The 21,171-nt window shown below is 43.7% G+C and overlaps 1 protein-coding gene across 1 annotated transcript in view; it reads right to left on the bottom strand.

Moving 5' to 3' along the window:
- Nucleotides 1-21,171, bottom strand: part of ST3GAL3 (ST3 beta-galactoside alpha-2,3-sialyltransferase 3) — a 355,813-nt gene that overhangs the window by 326,480 nt on the left and 8,162 nt on the right. Inside the window, exon 2 of the mRNA XM_077823827.1 lies at nt 9,118-9,262. Within this exon, the coding sequence (XP_077679953.1) occupies nt 9,118-9,238 (121 nt within the window). The 5' untranslated portion in view covers nt 9,239-9,262. The remainder of the gene's footprint in view (nt 1-9,117; nt 9,263-21,171) is intronic.

Raw genomic sequence — 21,171 nt, forward strand, 5'->3', positions numbered from 1 at the left:
CAAGGTGGGAATAATGATATCGGCCTTCCTCTCTAAAACACCAATATTTATAAATGAAAAACACTAAATATTGGCTTTTTGGTTTGTGTTTTACCAAAACTAGGACTAATGGAAATGTTTTTGTGACTGTTTTTGTCTGATTTCTAGTGACAACAATTCCCTGTTATGGATTTAAACCTCCCCTTGTAGTGTTTGCAAAGCTTTTTGTGGGAAGGAGGACATATGGTTTATCTAGGGGCTTGATCCTGTAAAGTATTACTCATGTAGCCGTTACTCATGAGAGTGGCCTCATGGAAAGAAGTGGGAGAACTTCACGTCAAGTGAAATTTTGCCTGAGTCCATGTGTTTGTAAAGTGCTATGTAAATTTACAGAGCTGTGTGTGTTTCACTGTAATAACTGAGACATTGGAACATTTTATCTGTGTATGAGAATCTGAAGGTGAACTTGACTGTGCTACTTTAACTGTCCAAGCTGATCCAGTGTAAAAATATAAACAACATGAAGGTTGAATAGTTTATAGAACTTTTTAAAGTGCTTTGTATTGTTAATACAAGAGGATGGTAGTAAGGGGAATGTGAGTGTTTTTTAAAAATTATTTTGAGCCTTCGTGTCCTGATTTAAAAAGAAACATTTACTTTGATTTCTAAATTGTGGTATTATATTTTATATTCATATGGGACCTTTACAGATGAAACCCAGTCTGAACACTGAATATTTCAAGCATTTTGCATAAGAGGAAAAGATTCTTCCTCACCAAAATTCCCCTTCTCTTTTCAAACTACTGCATAGTGCTCTCTGTGCTGTTGGCCTAGCTGGCTGCTGACTTTCCTCCTCAGAGGTGGCTGCATTTCAGTGGTGCATTTATATGTATAGTTTGCTAAGCATGTACTGATCCTTGTGGAAGGAGGCTTGTAGGAATGAACAGATAGGTATTGCAGACGTCACCTGAAGACAGACCATCCCTAAGATGGTACTAGCAGTAGGACATTGTGAGCTCTTAGTGGGATAAGGGCTGCCATGAAAGCATGGAGGGGATGGCACACATCCACATATTACCTCGATATTGGTGCTACCCATAACAAAATTCATTCTGCACCTGGATGGAAAAACTTAGAGGGGACACTGGTTGGCATTATGGAGGAGCGATAGTAATTTCCATGTTGACAGCTGAGCAACTTTGTGAGAGCACCTTGAAAAAAAATCAGCTCTAAAGTCTACATGCATAGGTCTCTTGAAAACTGCTATAAATCTCCCCACTGTATTTTCCACAGTATGCATCCGATGACGTGAGCTGTAGCTCACGAAAGCTTATGCTCAAATAAATTTGTTAGTCTCTAAGGTGCCACAAGTACTCCTTTTCTTTTTAAGGATACAGACTAACACGGCTGTTACTCTGAAACATGTAACAGTTAAGGGGCTGGAGTATATGTTGACAGTGCAAGTCTTTGGTCATTTGGTTAAGGAGCTCCCACGTTACAGCACCTCAAAATCACCTGCTTTTAATTCTCAAATATTTGGAACCATTTGTCCTTGGACTGCCCCTAAGCTCAAATACTAAACACTATCAAGAACCAGTTTAGAAAACAAAATATTTCAAGTTATTGCAGATTTATCTTTTGGAAGAGAAGGGTGAGTGCCAGTTTGAGGAATTTCAGCAGTCCACCAGTAATTTTCCAGTGCCAAACCCCATCCTGGGACAGGCTAGGGGCATTATTGTGCCCATGATATAAAGCCTAGTATGGTAGTTTGTCACTGGGCTGATACGAGAGGGACTTGGTGCCATGGAAAAAATTACACAAGAAGAGGTGGATCAATTCTGTGCTGGGAGATGCTCACTGAATTCCTGCCAGGTTCACTAGGCATGACAGACTGAGTCTGTGAAGGCAAACAAGAACAGGCATGTTCAATACATGTAATATCTCTATAGGGTGTCCTCATTCAGCTGACAACACCCCATTGAGATAAATGGGCCATTTCACAAATATGCTACAGAAAGTATGTACAGAGTCCCTCCTCACCCCACCCCCAATTAGGCCCAACATAAATCAATATTGGAGCTCATTCTGACAAACAAGGAAGAATTACTTGCTGACCTAAGCAATTACCTAGGCACCAGTGATCGCAATCAGGGTACATTTACTTTGTGCAAAGAGAACACAGCACTGACCAATAATATATATATTTGGAACTCTAAAAGAGCCAGTTTTCCAAGTTTAAAACAACTGTCAGCATAATTGAGAACATTAAATTTAAAGTGGGAAGTGTTAATGAAAACTGGGAACTGTTTAAGGACATCCTACCAGATACCTAAACAGCCATGATTCCACTGACATGAAAAAAATTTACACTGGACAAGAAGCCATTCTGGTTAAAAGTTGACGTAAAAGCAGTAATAAAATAAATAAGAATGGAAGAGAGAGGAAGTACATTGCAGTGAATATAAGTTACAAATTAAAAATGTAGTTGACTTAAGGGAAGCTAAAGGATCCCCTTAATGAAATATTAATGTCCAACAGGGTTAAAGATAGTCAGAAGAAATTTTTAACAATTATTAGGAACAAGAAAAACCCTGTGTCAGGTCCATTCCTAGATGCAGACTGTAAAATTGTAAATAGTTATATAGAAGAGGCTGAAGTACTCAATAGATATTACTGGTCTATATTTGAAACAAACCAGAAGGATATGTCCATCCCATATGGTATTGCGGATGGAACAAAAAGTTTACCATATGTAACAAAGGAGGATATGATGCAAAATCTGCTAAACACTTTCAATTCCACAGGCCAGATTAAACACTTTCAATTCCACAGGCCAGATTAAACACTTTCAATTCCACAGGCCAGATAAAACACTTTCAATTCCACAGGCCAGATAACTTACACCCAAGAGTCTTCCAAGAACAAGCTGAGGAGCTCTCTGAATCAGGCTTGACAAAGCCCTGGCTGGGATGATTTAGTCGGGGATCAGTCCTGCTTTGTGCAGGGGGTTGGACTAGATGACCTCCTGAGGTCCCTTCCAACCCTGATATTCTATGATTCTATGAATCACTAAGGTTAATTTTTAACAAAAACCTTGGATATCTGGCAAAACTGCAAAGGACTGGAGGGCTGCCGACCCTTTAGTGTTAATATGCATTTAAAAAATAAAAAAAGAAGGAGAGAGAGAGGGAGAGCGCACACAAAAGGGATGACCCAGGAAACTATAGACCAGTTAGCTTGATATCAATCCTGGGTAAGATAATGGAATGGTTAACTCAGGACTTTCAAAGTATTAGAGGTTATAAATATAATTAATGCCAGTCAGAAGGCAGATTTTGCCCAATGATCCTGGGTGGTTGTTGGTTTGTTTTGGTTCGTTGGAGGTCTAGCTGATAAAAGGCAACTATGCTGATACAGTATACTTGGATTTCTCCCAGGCATTTGACTTCGTTCCACATGACATTTTGATTTAAAAATTTGCATTATATGGAACTAACAGGGCTTACACATTAGATGGATTAAAACTGGCTCAGTTACAGATCTCAAAATATTGGTGCTAATTGGGAAAACATCAAGGAGCAGGGCATATCTAGCAGGGATAAGTGCTTGGTCCAGCACTATTCAGTTGTTTTTTTTTAAATTAACAATCTAGATAATTAAATGAAATCTGTGCTGGTAATATTTGCAGATGACAAAGATTGGGGGGCATTAAATAACAAGGATAGATGGGTTACTGATAGAGTGATGCGATTCACCTTTGTAGACCATTACAATCCAACAAAACATGTTTTAACAAAGTAATACATCTGGAAACAAAGAATGCAATCTGTATCTATCCAGATGGGAGACTGGCTGGCAAAGCTGTGACTCGGAGAAGGGATTTGAGGTGATTACCTACAATGACCCCTAACATGAGCACTCACTGCAATGCTGTGGCAAAAAGGGCTAATGTGATCCTTGGATGTATAAGAAGGGGATATAAAGTAGAAGTAGGGAAGAGATCTTGCCTCTGTACTTCTTATTGATAAGATCAATGCTAGAGTACTGTGTCCAGTTCACTTGAAAAAGGATGCGAAAATATTAGCAAGATTTTGAAAGAGGATCCCAAAACATGATCCAGTGGATGAAAAACAAACCTTACACTGTGAGGCTTAAGGAACTAAACTTATCACAGAGAAGGTTCAGGGGTGACCTAATCTCTGTGTAGAGGTACTTACACATGGAAAAGGATATCTGATAGCGTGGGAGTTTTCAACCTTGCTGACAAAAGCATAACAGCTTCCAGCCATTGGATTTTGAAGCTAGACAAACTCAACCTTGAAACAAGATGCAATCTCTTAGCAGTAAACAAAATTCAACATTAGAACAGCTTACCAGGGAAGGTGGTAGTTTTGACACCGCTTGGAGTCATTAGAGGTAATTAGATATCTTTCTAAAAGCATACTTGAATTCAGCTTCTGGGATAAATTCGTGTGTGTGTAAGTGTGTGTGTATGTGTAAAAGAGACACAGAGAAGTTTAGGCTGGTTGGTCTTGATGGTGAATCACGCTGTTCATTCCCTTCCTTCACAGGCCATGGGGAGAACAGGAAGTTATGCATTGCGCTGAACATATTCATAACACTTGTAGCTCTGCATTAAGACAATAACTGTGATCAAATCTCATGCTTCAGACAGATGCTACAGGGGTCAGGAAAGATATTCCCACCCACCCCCATGGACAATTGGCCTGATATATTCCCGCCTTTCTCTAAAGGATCAGAGATTAGCCAGAGCTGGTAATGGGACATGGAATGGAATGGACTAGTGCTCTGAGTTGGTACTGAATGCATCCGATCAAGTGAGCTGTAACTCACGAAAGCTTATGCTCAAATAAATTTGTTAGTCTCTAAGGTGCCACAAGTACTCCTTTTCTTTTTGAGTTGGTACAGATAATCCTATTTCTTAGATGCACCAGCCAGGCAGGCTCAGGGTCCAAGTGATCACCAGATTTTGTCGTGGGAAGGAATTCTACCCCACCCTCCCCCAGATCAGACTGGCAGGGACCTCGGGAGGACTCTCACTATCACCTTCCTCTACAGCAGTGCTTTTCAAAGTATTGGGTCGCAGCATGTAAGGCACTGGGTTGCTTTGCTCAGCACCCAGGGACCCTAGTGGCTCTGGCCAGCACTGCCAACTGGGATGTTAAAAGTCCCGTTGACGGTGCTGCCCAGCTAAGGCAGGCTACTGCCCACTTGTTCCAACACCACGCTGTGCCCTGGAAGCAGCCAGCAGCGGGTCCAACTTCTAGGCAGGGGGCCACGGGCCTCCGCGCACTGCCCCCACCCCCCCATTGGCCAATTCCTGGCCAATGGTAGCTGTGGGGAGGGCGGTGCCTGCGGGCAAAAGCCACGCAGAGCAGCTTGCGCGCCTCCACTTAAGAGCCGGACTTGCTGCTGGCAGCTTCCAGGGCGCAGCACAGTCCACGGTGCAAGGACACGCGGGAAGCCTGCCTCTGCACCCGGCTACGCTGCTGACCGGGAGCTGCTGAAGGTAAGCCTGTGCCCCAACCCCCTGTCCCAGCCCTGAGCCCCCCCCCAAACCTGGAACCCCTTCCTGCACCCCAAACACCTCATCCCTGGCCCCACCTCAGAGCCTGTACCGCAAGCCCAGAGCCCTGACCCCCTCCTGCATCCCAACCCCCTGCCCCAGCCCTGAACCCCTTATTCCTGGCCCTCACCCTGCAGCCCCTCCAACATCCCAAACCCCTCAGCTCCACTGGGTCGCGGGCATCAACAATTTTCTTCAACTGGGTCCCCAGAAAAAAAGTTTGAAAACCATTGCGCTACAGCATGGATCCCCTGCTAGAATCATCTAGACATATTTCACCTAATCAATTCCTTGACGTGGCAGGGACTTCAGGCATTGGTGACATCTCTCCTATTCTTTGCCTATGGCACTCAGTGTTTAGTCTCCTGAGGACCGAAACACTTTAGTCTAGCTAAAGTCATTGAGCCCAATATAAGGATATCGGGATGAACAGCCCAGAATTCACAGCAGGCTTCAGACTCGATGATCTTATGGTCCCTTCTGGCCTTAAACTCGATGGAACCTTAACTGTCTGTTAAGGAAGCTTTTTGGCCATGCATTCTTCTTTAGTTCAAATGGTACAGCAACTGCTTAGATATCCAAAGGTTAAAGCCTAGTATGGCTAGATTCCTTACAGTGTCACCATTGTGCCACCATTCACACTCATCTAACAGTCTGGTGCACGAGCATACTCTAATGCACCGAAAAGAGACCAAAGTGCATGCAAAGGTTTATGAAGTAGGCCACTTTCAGGGCCTACACCTTTCACTGTACACCATACCACTCTATGCCAAGCACAACGTAAGAGTTAAACTCACTAGAATCATGATCTCTGAAGACAGCACAGATGCGTCAGTCATCAGGATTACAGAAAATTTCCTGCTGCTGGTAGTACAAAGACTGGAGCAGAATGGCAAGGGAGATGAACACCACACCACAAAAGCTGAAGAGTCATTCAGTCAGGACAAAACCATTGGTTATAGACGGTGGAGAAAGAGTATATAGAATTACATAAAGAAACAGTATATTTAGGGTGTCAAGTCAAGTACTTAAGTCAGTAAATGCCAACCTTAATTCTGCTCTCTCATGCGTATGCTGTATAGCCATTAATTACACGGTAAGGGTACACACTGAATAATAAGGAAAATAGAATACTGAATGCCTGGGCAACCCTACTTTTGGTATTTCTTAAGTTTCTTAAGACTTTACAACCTTAACTTCCTTTTAACAGGTTTTTGTATGCAGTCCCCCTAGGGTTTGGGGCCAGGGTGGGGTGGGGGTTAATGTAAGTTAACTTCCTCTCTGAAAGAAGAAGTTGCGTGAGTACTGGGGGCGGGGCGGGAATCAACTACATGCACCATACACACACACTTAGAATCTAAAGGGAACCTGCGGCTTGCCTGGACTTAGGAAAGCTTGCAGTTTTACACCAGTAACTGTAAGTGCTCCTTTGGATCAATAAAACAAACTGTAATGTTCCTGGTAACATCTTATGTACTAACAGATAACAACAGAAAAAGAGTTATCAGTCTGTGAGATCAGTAAGCTGCATCTTAAATAGGATCCTTTGTCGTGTATTTGTACAGCTGCTACTTCATCCTGAAGTCATCTCATTGTGTCTGGGCATTATAGGGATATGAAACCTGCTCAGAAAGCAGGCCTTTTAGAAGCTATTCTGCTAGGCTGTGTCCTGTAGCAACCAACAGTATCATGCATTCACATGTTAAATTCCTGGAGATCTGGGATGTCACGTGTACTGACTTAAAAGGGTGAACAAGAAGTTTGCATTTGTCATTACCACATGAAGAATCATGTTGGAATTAAAATCATCAGTCATTTTAGCATACTACACACAAAGCTAAATGAACAAAAAAGATAAAAACATACAAAAAAAAAAAACAAGGAAATTCAGAGCCTATACTAACATCTTGCCATGCACCATGTACAGTACAAAGCACAGATAGCATACGTAAATTAAAATCAGATTGTGATCTGTTTGGGTAGGAACCATGTCTTTCAACAGGCTCTGGAAAGCCTCAACACTTTTTGATGCTGTTGAGAAGAGAAGAGAAGAGAAGAGAAGAGAAGAGAAGAGAAGAGAAGAGAAGAGAAGAGAAGAGAAGAGAAGAGAAGAGAAGAGAAGAGAAGAGAAGAGAAGAGAAGAGAAGAGAAGAGAAGAGAAGAGAAGAGAAGAGAAGAGAAGAGAAGAGAAGAGAAGAGAAGAGAAGAGAAGAGAAAAGAGAAGAGAAGAGAAGAGAGAAGAGAAGAGAAGAGAAGAGAAGAGAAGAGAGAATGAAGATACACAGCATTCTCAACAGACTGACAGGCACACTGCATTCATTTCAAAACCTCACTTAGCTTGTTCCTTTCATTCAGAATGAAAGCACTTCCCCCAGGATATTAATAGCAGTAGCTATTAATATTTATATTGTAGTAGCACCCAAAGGCCCCAATCAGGACTGAAGCACTATTGTGCTGGTTACTGAACACACACACAAAGACAATTCCTGCCCAGAAGGTCTTACAATCTAAAGACAGATTTCAGAGAAGCAGCCGTGTTAGTCGGTATCCGCAAAAAGAAAAGGAGGACTTGTGGCACCTTAGAGACTAACAAATTTATTTGAACATAAGCTTTCATGAGCTACAGTACTCCTTTTCTTTTTACAATCTAAAGTATCTTCTAACCTACTCGAATACCAGACAAGTTAAAAACAAACTCCATAACAGCATTCCTTCCTGTCTGAATGATGTTGTAAGGGGGAGCCGGGTACTTATAGCTCACTAACTCAGACATTAGACAAGATGCAATAAGAAACCAATAGAGGTGGAAGTGAGGAGTACCCTGTACTACAGAAATAATGTAGTGAAAAAAACAGTTGCAGACCAAAGTTATAAGCAAAGGAACATTACATAATCAGCATGTATTTGAGTAACTGCTTTCATAACTTAAAAATAAGGACAAGCTTTTTTCAATTGGATGGAGGAGACATCCTTCAAGATGACAGATAACTGACAAGTACTGAAGGTAATAGAGAAAGGGAAAATGAGGATTGATGTAAGGAAGAAATAAGGAGATGCTGGATAGAGAATGTAAAAAATCCAGAGATGGAAAGAGAAGCCCGCTGAAGAAATTCAAAAGCCCCTGGAGAGAGAGACCACCTTGCTTTACCTGTTTGCCACAAGCAGAAAGGATCAAAAAATACACAGTGAACAAAACCTCATCCCAGAACAGATACAAATAATTTCCAAAGGTCAATTAGTTTGGACAATATAATTAAGGATCCCATTCCACAAAAAAATAATAAAACCTAAAAATTACAAGCCTATAATTGGTATATTAGATGCATGAACTTTGTTCTTGTACCCATTGCTAATCCAAAGCCATGAAGAGGATCTGTAAATAGTTACAAATTCAACCCCTACAGCATGCTGAAGCTCCAGCAATTGATTGGATTTATTCCCATCACTCTACTACCGTCAAACTTGAAACACACAAAACCAAAACCACATCACCATGTAACAACTACTTCATAAGCATTTAAAGAGGGACCAGCAAGAGTTCCTATACTTACTTGTGTCCTCCCATCTGAGAAGGTGCAGCTTCCATGCAGAGTAATAAAGAAATCCAAGTACCAGAAAGAGACAAAGGGCTAGCAGCAGGTTACGCATAAACACCAACAATCCCATCTTCATACGAAATTTGCTCTTCTACATGATCTGGAGAAGAAAAACAGTTTGAACCTTGAACCATCCAGCTTGCAATTCATTCAAGAGCAAGTACACTATAAACATGAGAAATTCAAGAAGCAAGTCAATGTTCTGAGCAATGTAAAACTCATACAAGTTATCTAAACATGATGCCAGTGAAAGTAACATTAATATAACTTTGGGCTCAGTCAGTAACTCCCATTCTGAAGAGCCAATTAGGACGCTACATAAGAACAAGAAGCCTGCTCAGTTCACTTTCATAGAATCATAGACTTTAAGGTCAGAAGGGACTATTATGATCGTCTAGTCTGACCTCCTGCACAACGCAGGCCACAGAATCTCACCCACCAACTCCTGTAACAAACCCCTAACTTATGTCTGAGCTATTGAAGTCCTCAAATCATGGTTTAAAGACTTCAAGGTGTAGAGAATCCTCCAGTAAGTGACCCATGCCCACGCTGCAGAGGAAGGCGAAAAATCCCCAGGGCCTCTGCCAATCTGCCCTGGGGGAAAATTCCTTCCCGACCCCAAATATGGAGATCAGCTAAACTCTGAGCATGTGGGCAAGATTCACCAGCCAGACACCCAGGAAAGAACTCTCTGTAGTAACTCAGATCCTACCCCATCCAGCGTCCCATCACAGGCCACTGCGCATATTTACCGCTAATAGTCAAAAGATCAATTAATTGCCAAAATTAGGCTATCCCATCATATCATATCCTCCATAAACTTATCAAGCTTTGTCTTGAAGCCAGATATGTCTTTTGCCCGCACTGCTTCCCTTGGAAGGTTATTCCAGAAATTCACTCCTCTGATGGTTAGAAACCTTCATCTAATTTCAAGTCTAAACTTCCTGATGGCCAGTTTATATCCATTTGTTCTTGTGTCCACATTGGTACTGAGCTCAAATAATTCTTCTCCCTCCATGGTATTTATCCCTCTGATATATTTATAGAGAGCAATCAGATCTCCTCTCAGCCTTCTTTTGGTTAGGCTAAACAAGCCAAGCTCATTGAATCTCCTTTCATAAGACAGGTTTTCCATTCCTCAGATCATCCTCTTAGCCCTTCTCTGAATCTGTTCCAGTTTGAATTCATCCTTCTTAAACATGGGAGACCAGAACTGCACACAGTATTCCAGATGAGGTCTCACCAGTGCCTTGTATAACAGTACTAACACCTCCTTATCTCTACTGGAAATACCTTGCCTGATGCATCCCAAGACCGCATTAGCTTTTATCACGGCCATATCACATTGGCGGCTCATAGTCATCCTGTGATCAACCAATACTCCAAGCTCCGTCTTCTCCTCTGTTACTTCCAAGTAATGCATCCCCAGTTTATAACAGAAATTCTTGTTATTAATCCCTAAATGGATGACCTTGCACTTTTCACTATTAAATTTCATCCTATTACTATTACTCCAGTTTACAAGGTCATCCATCCTGTATGATATCCCGATCCTTCTCTGTATTGGCAATACCTCCCAGCTTCGTGTCATCCACAACTTTATTAGCACATTCCTGCTTTTTGTGCCAAGGTCAGTAATAAAAAGATTAAATAAGATTGGCCCCAAAACCGATCCCTGAGGAACTCCACTAGTAACCTCCTTCCAGTCTGACAGTTCACCTTTCAGTGTGACCTGCTGTAGTCTTCCCTTTAACCAGTTCCTTATCCGCCTTTCAATTTTCATATTGATCCCCATCTTTTCCAATTTAGCTAATAATTCTCCATGTGAAACCGTATCAAATGCCTTACTGAAATTGAGGTAAATTAGATCCACTGTGTTTCCCTTTGTCTAAAAAATCTGTTACCTTCTCAAAGAAGGAGATCAGGTTGGTTTGACACGATCTACCTTTTGTAAAGCCATGTTGTATTTTGTCCCAATTACCATTGACCTCAATGTCCTTAACTACTTTCTCCTTCAAAATTTTTTCCAAGACCTTGCATGCTACAGATGTCAAACTAACAGGCCTGTAGTTACCTGGATTGCTTTTTTTACCTTTCTTAAAAATAGGAACTATGTTAGCAATTCTCCAGTCAGGTACAACCCCTGAGTTTACAGATTGATTAAAAATTCTTGCTAACAGGCTTGCAATTTCATGTGCCAGTTCCTTTAATATTCTTGGATGAAAATTATCCGGGCCCCCCAATTTAGTCCCATTAAGCTGTTCGAGTTTGGCTTCTAGCTCGGATGTGGTAATATCTACCTCCATGTCCTCATTCCCATTTGTCGTCCTACCATTATCCCTAAGCTCCTCATTAGCCGCGTTAAAGACTGAGGCAAAGTATTTGTTTAGATATTGGGCCATGCCTAGATTATCCTTAACCTCCACTCCATCCTCAGTGTTAAGCGGTCCCCAATTCTTTCTTTGTTTTCTTCTCATTTATATGGCTATAGAACCTTTTAGTATTGCTTTTAATTCCCTTTGCAAGGTCCAACTCTACATGGCTTTTGGCCTTTCTCACTTTATCCCTACATGTTCTGACCTCAGTAAGGTAGCTTTCCTTGCTAATCCCTCCCATCTTCCACTCCTTGTAGGCTTTCTGCTTTTCTTAATCACCTCTCTGAGATGCTTGCTCATCCAGCTTGGTCTACAACTCCTGCCGATGAATTTTTTCCCCTTTCTTGGGATGCAGGCTTCTGATAGTTTCTGCAACTTTGACTTGAAGTAATTCCAAGCCTCCTCCGCCTTTAGATCCAGAAGTTTTTCAGTCCAATCCACTTCCCTCACTAATTTCCTTAATTTTTTAAAGTTAGCCTTTTTGAAATCAAAAACCCTAGTCACAGATCTATTTTTGTTTATCCTTCCATTTAGTTTGAACTGAATTAGCTCATGATCGCTCTAACCAAGGTTGTCCCCTACTATCATTTCTTCTTTGAGGTCCTCACTGCTCACCAAAACCAAATTTAAAATGGCATCCCCTCGTCGGCTCAGCAACTACTTGGTGAAGGAATCCATCAGCTATTGCATCCAGGAAAATCTGAGCCCTATTATTATTACTAGCACTTGTCCTCCAGTCTCTATCTGGGAAGTTAAAGTCTCCCATGATCACACAATTCCCATCAGTATTTACTTCTTTAAAAACATTAAAGAGGTCTCTATCCATATCCAGATTGGATTCTGGCGGTCGATAGCACACCCCAAGCACTATCCCAGGGCAGGCTCTAGCAGCGTTCTTCCCCAATGTGATTTTTGCCAGACAGACTCTGTCTTATCCATTCCATCACTTCTTATTTCTTTTCAGTCTACCTCATCATTGATGTACAATGCTACTCCACCACCTTTGCCTTTATTTCTGTCTTTTCTAAACAGCACATACCCTTCAATACCCGTACTCCAGTCATGACTACTATTCCACCATGTTTCTCTTATCCCTATAATATCTGATTTCACTTTCTGCACCAGTAGCTCTAGTTCCTCCATTTTGTTACCTAGGCTCCTCGCATTAGTGTACAAACATCTTAATTTTTGCAGTTTGGCTTTGCTCACATTCTTTACCCGATTGGGCACAGACATTCTACCACCAATATTACCTATTAGATTGGTATGTACACTGCCCTTCCACCTTATGTCCATTCTCCTACCCACGGCTGTATCCTTTCTTACTTTGTTTTCTTCCCTCTCAAAAAGAATAACTGGCATGGAGATTACCTGGACATCTCCCAGCCATCTCCCCCGAATTCCTAGTTTAAAGCTCTCTTGATCAGTTGTGCCATCCTCCATTCTAGAAGTCTATTTCCCACCTTACTCAGGTGAAGTCCATCCCGAGAGAACAGTCCTCTGACCATGAATGCTTCCCAGTGGCCATACATCCCAAAGCGCTCCTTATAGCACCACTGCCTGAGCCATCTGAGCATCATAATCTCGTCACACCTTTGTTGCCCTTCTCTAGGAACAGGCAGAATCCCACTGAAGATCACCTAAGCCTCAATTTCCTTTAGCGTCTTCCCCAGCCTGGCATAGTCTCCCTTGATATGTTCCAGCGAGAAGCTAGCCGCATCATTTGTTCCCACATGAAGGATAATCAATGGATTCTTTCCTGCTCCCGTTAGGATCCTCTTCAGCCTCAGGTCCACATCCCGTATCTTAGCACCCAGCAGACAGCACACCCTTCTGTTCTCTGGATCAGCTCTTGTTACAGGCCTGTCTATTCTTCTCAGTAATGAGTCCCCAATCACGTAGACCTGCCTTTACCTGGCGATGGTGCGATTCTCCAGTCTATCCTCTGTTCCGTCTGGCTGCAAGTCCTCTCGATTCCTATTGTCCCTTGCAATCCTCTTTAACCCATCCAGTATCCTCCTAGGACTCATATATGGTGTTATCTCCATTGACTCCTGCCCTCTTCCAATAGGATGATCTGCTCTTCTCTTTTTCCTTGCTCACTCACCTTCAGTGACCACCTGCTGTGCTCCTTCTTCATTTTCCAACTCCGCAAACCTGTTCCTGAGCTCTATTTCTCCTTCACTGCCCCGTCTTTTCCTCTGCCTGGTTCTCTTAGTCACATGCTTCCAAGGTCCACTTTCCTCACCCAGCAGTATCCCCTCAGAGTACTTCGGTCCTGCTTCCATCTGCTCGTCTGAGCTTTTCCCTTCAGCCTCCTCATGTCTTTGCCCCATCATCTGCTCAAACCCCCTTCTAAACTCAACCACAGTCTCCACCTGCATCTCCAATCCTAGGATCTTGAGCGGATCACTGTGGACTACGTGGCTCTGGGAAGAAGGATAAAGGAGTTTGAGGCATAAGTGGTGTTCTCGTCCATCCTCCCCGTGGAAAGAAAAGGCCTGGGTAGGGACCGTCGAATCGTGGAAGTCAACGAATGGTTACACAGGTGGTGTCGGAGAAAAGGCTTTGGATTCTTTGACCACGGGATGGTGTTCCATGAAGGAGGAGTGCTGGGCAGAGACGGGCTCCACCTTACGAAGAGAGGGAAGAGCATCTTTGTGAGCAGGCTGGCTAACCCAGTGAGGAGGGCTTTAAACTAGGTTCACCAGGGGAAGGAGACCAAAGCCCTGACGTAAGTGGGAAAGCGGGATACCGGGAGGAAGCACAGGCAGGAATGTCTGTGAGGGGAGGGCTCCTGCCTCATACTGAGTATGAGGGGCAATCAGCAGGTTATCTCAAGTGCTTATATACGAATGCACAAAGCCTTGGAAACAAGCAGGGAGAACTGGAGGTCCTGGTGATGTCAAGGAATTATGACGTGATTGGAATAACAGAGACTTGGTGGGATAACTCACATGACTGGAGTACTGTCATGGATGGTTATAAACTGTTCAGGAAGGACAGGCAGGGCAGAAAAGGTGGGGGAGTAGCACTGTATGTAAGGGAGCAATATGACTGCTCAGAGCTCCGGTACGAAACTGAAGAAAAACCTGAGTGTCTCTGGATTAAGTTTAGAAGTGTGAGCAACAAGAGTGATGTAGTGGTGGGACTCTGCTATAGACCACCGGACCAGGGGGATGAGGTGGATGAGGCTTTCTTCCGGCAGCTCGCAGAAGCTACTAGTTGGCACGCCCTGGTTCTCATGGGTGACTTTAATTTTCCTGATATCTGCTGGGAGAGCAATACAGCGGTGCATAGACAATCCAGGAAGTTTTTGGAAAGTGTAGGGGACAATTTCCTGGTGCAAGTGCTAGAGGAGCCAACTAGGGGGGAGCTTTTCTTGACCTGCTGCTCACAAACCGGGAAGAATTAGTGGGGGAAGCAAAAGTGGATGGGAATCTGGGAGGCAGTGACCATGAGTTGGTTGAGTTCAGGATCCTGACACAGGGAAGAAAGGTAAGCAGCAGGATACGGACCCTGGACTTCAGGAAAGCAGACTTCGACTCCCTCAGGGAACGGATGGCCAGGATCCCCTGGGGGACTAACATGAAGGGGAAAGGAGTCCAGGAGAGCTGGCTGTATTTCAAGGAATCCCTGTTGAGGTTACAGGGACAAACCATCCCGATGTGTCGAAAGAATAGTAAATATGGCAGGTGACCAGCTTGGCTTAACAGTGAAATCCTAGCGGATCTTAAACATAAAAAAGAAGCTTACAAGAAGAGGAAGGTTGGACATATGACCAGAGAAGAGTATAAAAATATTGCTCGGGCATGTAGGAATGAAATCAGGAGGGCCAAATCGCACCTGGAGCTGCAGCTAGCGAGAGATGTCAAGAGTAACAAGAAGGGTTTCTTCAGGTATGTTGGCAACAAGAAGAAAGTCAAGGAAAGTGTGGGCCCCTTAATGAATGAGGGAGGCAACCTAGTGACAGAGGATGTGGAAAAAGCTAATGTACTCAATGCTTTTTTTGCCTCTGTCTTCATGAACAAGGTCAGCTCCCAGACTGCTGCACTGGGCATCACAACATGGGGAACAGCCCTCTGTGGCCAGCCCTCTGTGGAGAAAGAGGTGGTTAGGGACTATTTAGAAAAGCTGGACGTGCACAAGTCCATGGGGCCGGACGAGTTGCATCCGAGAGTGCTAAAGGAATTGGCGGCTGTGATTGCAGAGCCATTGGCCATTATCTTTGAAAACTCCTGTCGAACGGGGGAAGTCCCGGATGACTGGAAAAAGGCTAATGTAGTGCCAATCTTTAAAAAAGGGAAGAAGGAGGATCCTGGGAACTACAGGCCAGTCAGCCTCACCTCAGTCCCTGGAAAAATCATGGAGCAGGTCCTCAAAGAATCAATCCTGAAGCACTTACATGAGAGGAAAGTGATCAGGAACAGTCAGCATGGATTCACCAAGGGAAGGTCATGCCTGACTAATCTAATCGACTTCTATGATGAGATTACTGGTTCTGTGGATGAAGGGAAAGCAGTGGATGTATTGTTTCTTGACTTTAGCAAAGCTTTTGACACGGTCTCCCACAGTATTCTTGTCAGCAAGTTAAGGAAGTATGGGCTGGATGAATGCACTATAAGGTGGGTAGAAAGTTGGCTAGATTGTCGGGCTCAACGGGTAGTGATCAATGACTCCATGTCTAGTTGGCAGCCGGTGTCAAGTGGAGTGCCCCAGGGGTTGGTCCTGGGGCCGGTTTTGTTCAATATCTTCATAAATGATCTGGAGGATGGTGTGGATTGCACTCTCAGCAAATTTGCGGATGATACTAAACTGGGAGGAGGGGTAGATACGCTGGAGGGGAGGGATAGGATACAGAGGGACCTAGACAAATTGGAGGATTGGGCCAAAAGAAATCTGATGAGGTTCAATAAGGATAAGTGCAGGGTCCTGCACTTAAGACGGAAGAACCCAATGCACAGCTACAGACTAGGGACCGAATGGCTAGGCAGCGGTTCTGCGGAAAAGGACCTAGGGGTGACAGTGGACGAGAAGCTGGATATGAGTCAGCAGTGTGCCCTTGTTGCCAAGAAGGCCATGGCATTTTGGGATGTATAAATAGGGGCATAGCGAGCAGATCGAGGGACGTGATCGTTCCCCTCTAGTCGACACTGGTGAGGCCTCATTTGGAGTACTGTGTCCAGTTTTGGGCCCCACACTACAATAAGGATGTGGATAAATTGGAGAGAGTCCAGCGAAGGGCAACAAAAATGATTAGGGCTCTGGAACACATGACTTATGAGGAGAGGCTGAGGGAACTGGGATTGTTTAGTCTTCAGAAGAGAAGAATGAGGGGGGATTTGATAGCTGCTTTCAACTACCTGAGAGGTGGTTCCAGAGAGGATGGTTCTAGACTATTCTCAGTGGTAGAAGAGGACAGGACAAGGAGTAATGGTCTCAAGTTGCAGTGGGGGAGGTTTAGGTTGGATATTAGGAAAAGCTTTTTCACTAGGAGGGTGGTGAAACACTGGAATGCGTTACCTAGGGAGGTGGTAGAATCTCCTTCCTTAGAAGTTTTTAAGGTCAGGCTTGACAAAGCCCTGGCTGGGATGATTTAATTGGGGATTGGTCCTGCTTTGAGCAGGGAGTTGGACTGGATGACCTCCTGAGGTCCCTTCCAACCCTGATATTCTATGGTTCTATGATCTTCGTTTCCATCAGCTCTATCAGCTGGCACTTCATGCAGACTGAATTCTTTTCAGGTACCCCCTCCAAGATCATGTACATGCCACAGCTTCTACATCCAGTCATCTTCAATGTGTCTTCCACTGCTTGGGTCACTCCCACTGCTGCCTCTGTGTCTGTCATTGCCTTACCACCTAAGTCCGGTCAGTCTGGGAAACACAAACCACACTAAACCACCCACCCACAGCAAAACAAGCCCCCAACGAGCACGAAAACACAACCAGACCACCCCACACTCCCTTCTCTAGCTTGTCTGTTCCTCTGCCTGGCTCTTAGTCTTCCCCCCAGACTCACCTTTCAAACTCCCCCGTTTACAGCTCTGTTTGCTGGCTCCTGTGCCGCTGCAGCTGTCTGTGCTGCTGCCTGGCTGGGTGGCTGCCTTGATAGGATGCCTACTCAGAAAAGCCCCGCCCCATAATCAGGGCTCAGCTTCTCTCCCAGCACGCCGCCCCGACAAGCCTCTGTAAATACCAATACAAATACACATACTTTCTCCTCCAACAGAATACCTTTCAATCCACTGTGTGTGTGCATAACAAAAGAATGGCCAGACTGGGTCAGACCAAAGGTCCATCCAGCCCAGTATCCTGTCTGCCAACAGTGGCCAATGCCAGGTGCCCCAGAGGGAGTGAACCGAACAGGTAATAATCAAGCGATCTCTCTCCTGCCATCCATCTCCACCCTCTGACAAACAGAGGCTAGGGACACCATTCCTTACCCATCCTGGCTAATAGCCATTAATGGACCTATCCTCCATTGATTTATCCAGTTCTCTTTTAAACCCTGTTATAACCCTAGCCTTCACAACCTCCTCAGGCAAGAAGTTCCACAGGTTGACTGTGCACTGTGTGAAGAAGAACTTCCTTTGATTTGTTTTAAACCTGCTGCCCATTAATTTCATTTGGTGGCCTGTAGTTCTTATATTATGGGAACAAGTAAATAACTTTTCCTTATTCACTTCCTCCACACCAGGCATGATTTTATAGACCTATCATATCCCCCCTTAGTCTCCTCTTTTCCAAGCTGAGAAGTCCTAGCCTCTTTAATCTCTCGTCATATGGGACCCGTTCCAAACCCCTAATCATTTTAGTTGCCCTTCTCTGAACCTTTTCTAATGCCAATATATCTTTTTTGAGATGAGGAGACCACATCTGTATGCAGTATTCAAGATGTGGGCATACCATGGATTTATATAAGGGCAATAAGATATTCTCCGTCTTATTCTCTATCCCCTTTTTTAATGATTCCCAACATCCTGTTTTGCTTTTTTGACTGCCACTGCACTGCGTGGATGTCTTCAGATTACTATTTACAATGACTTCAAGATCTTTCTCCTGATTAGCTGTAGCTAAACTAGCCCCCATCATATTGTATGTATAGTTGAAGTTATTTTTTCATTTATCCACATTAAATTTCATTTGCCATTTTGTTGCCTAATCACTTAGTTTTGTGATATCTTTTTGAAGTTCTTAACTATCTTGAGCAGTTTAGTATCATCTGCAAACTTTGCCACCTCACTGTTTACTCCTTTCTCCAAATAATCTATGAATAAATTGAATAGGATTGGTCCTAGGACTGTCCGTTGGGGAACACTACTAGTTACCCCTCTCCATTCTGAAAATGTACCGTTTATCCCTACCCTTTATTCCCTGTCTTTTAACCAGTTCTCAATCCATGAAAGGATCTTCCCTCTTATCCCATGACAACTTAATTTACGTAAGAGCCTTTGGTGAGGGATTTTGTCAAAGGCTTTCTGGAAATCTAAGTACACTATGTCCACTGGATCTCCCTTACTAATCTATTAGAGTTCTTTGAAGGGGTCCACATGTTTGCTGAACCCTTCAAAGAACTCTAATAGATTAGTAAGACATGATTTCCCTTTACAGAAACCATGTTGACATTTGCCCAACAATTTAGGTTCTTCTAGGTGTCTGACAATTTTATTCTTTACTATTGTTTCAACTAATTTGCCCGGATGTTAGACTTACCGGTCTGTAATTGCCAGGATCACCTCTAGAGCCCTTCTTAAATATTGGCGTTACATTAGCTATCTTCCAGTCATTGGGTACAGAAGCTGATTTAAAGGACAGGTTACAAACCACAGTTAATAGTTCTGCAATTAGGGTGTCTGGAATTATAGATTTCATTTCCCTCAACTACCCACATAATCCTGTTACAGGTTCCTTAATTAGCAAAGTGGAGGAAAACTCAGTTGTGTGCTTAAATTTTACATCTACTACTCTCACCAGTAGGAGGCAGCACAAAAATACCATTTCAAGACTTCAACAGATGTCATCCCCAAGGTGTTAATTAGTTAATCTTGCAGTATAGACTACATTAAGCACTCTATACCAACGTGCTGGTTAAATTAAAAGAAAACTTGAAGTAACTGGGGGATTGAAGGGTTTAGGACATTAGTTTCCTAGAAGTGAAAAACTCCGTATACTATTGCCAGTCTAATCAGAGTAACAGTGACCAAAAATCATTATCCAAAGACTGTGTGGTAACCTGTATGAAAGGAATTGATAAAATATGGATGGAAAAGCGTACACAATACCAAAAGCCACCATCACAACTGGTACCCTTCCTGAGAGTGTCAGCAGATGGGATTAAGACTGAGTAGAATATAAAATTGAACTTTCCATTCTTTCCTATAGATGGGCCCTGTATATGGGACTGAAACACATAGGCAAGGCAATATTGGAAAGTTCACAAAACAGCTTCCGAGGGAAGGAAAATAGACTAGTGTCCTGCGTGGTGAAAATGAGAAAGACTAGAGGAAGAAGATGGTTGATTTCCGAAGTCTAAGGCCTGGTCTACACTACGAGTTTAGGTCAAATTTAGCAGCGTTACCTCGATTTAACCCTGCATGCGTCCACACGACAAAGCCCTTTTTTTCGACCTAAAGGGCTCTTAAAATCGATTTCTTTACTCCACCCCCAACGAGGGCATTAGCACTGAAATCGACCTTGCCGGGTCGAAATTGGGGTACTGTGGACACAATTTGACGGTATTGGCCTCCGGGAGCTATCCCAGAGTGCTCAGTTGTGACCACTCTGGACAGCGCTCTCAACTCAGGTGCACTGGCCAGGTAGACAGGAAAAGGCCCGCGAACTTTTGAATCCCATTTCCTGTTTGGTCAGCATGGCGAGCTCACCTGCACAGGTCATCATGCAGATCCCATCAGCACAGGAAACCATGTAGTCCCAGAATTGCCGAAGAGCTCCAGCATGGACCGAACTGGAGGTACAGGATCTGATCGCTGTAAGGGGAGACGAATCCGTGCTGGCAGAACTCCATTCGAAAAAACAAAATGCCAAAACATTTGAAAAAAATCTCCAGTGGCATGAAGGACAGAGGCTATAACAGGGACCCGCAGCAGTGCTGCGTGAAAATTAAGGAGCTCAGACAAAGCCTACCAAAAAAACAGAGGCAAACAGCCGCTCTGGTTCAGAGCCCCAGACATGCTGTTTCTATGATGAGCTGCACGCCTTTCTAGGGGGTGCAGCCACCACTACCCCAACCCTGTGCTTTGACTCCGTCCAAGGAGTGGGAAGCAACATGGAAGCAGGTTTTGGGGGCGAGGAAGATTATGAGGAGGAGGAGGTTGTAGATAGCTCACAGCAAGGAAGTGGAGAAACCGGTTTCCCCAATAGCCAGGATCTGTTTATCACCCTGGACCTGGAGCCAGTAACCCCCGAACCCACCCAAGGCGGGCTCCCGGATCCTGAAGGCAGAGAAGGGACCTCTGGTGAGTATATCTTTGTAAATATTATACCTGGTTTAAAAGCAAGCGTGTTTAATGATTAATTTGCCCTGGCATTTGCGGCCAGTACAGCTACTGGAAAAGTCTGTTAACGTGTCTGGGGATGGAGTGGAAATCCTGTAGGGACATCTCCATAAAGCT

Source organism: Eretmochelys imbricata, chromosome 8 (assembly GCF_965152235.1).
Source record: "Eretmochelys imbricata isolate rEreImb1 chromosome 8, rEreImb1.hap1, whole genome shotgun sequence".
Lineage (NCBI taxonomy): Eukaryota > Metazoa > Chordata > Testudines > Cheloniidae > Eretmochelys > Eretmochelys imbricata.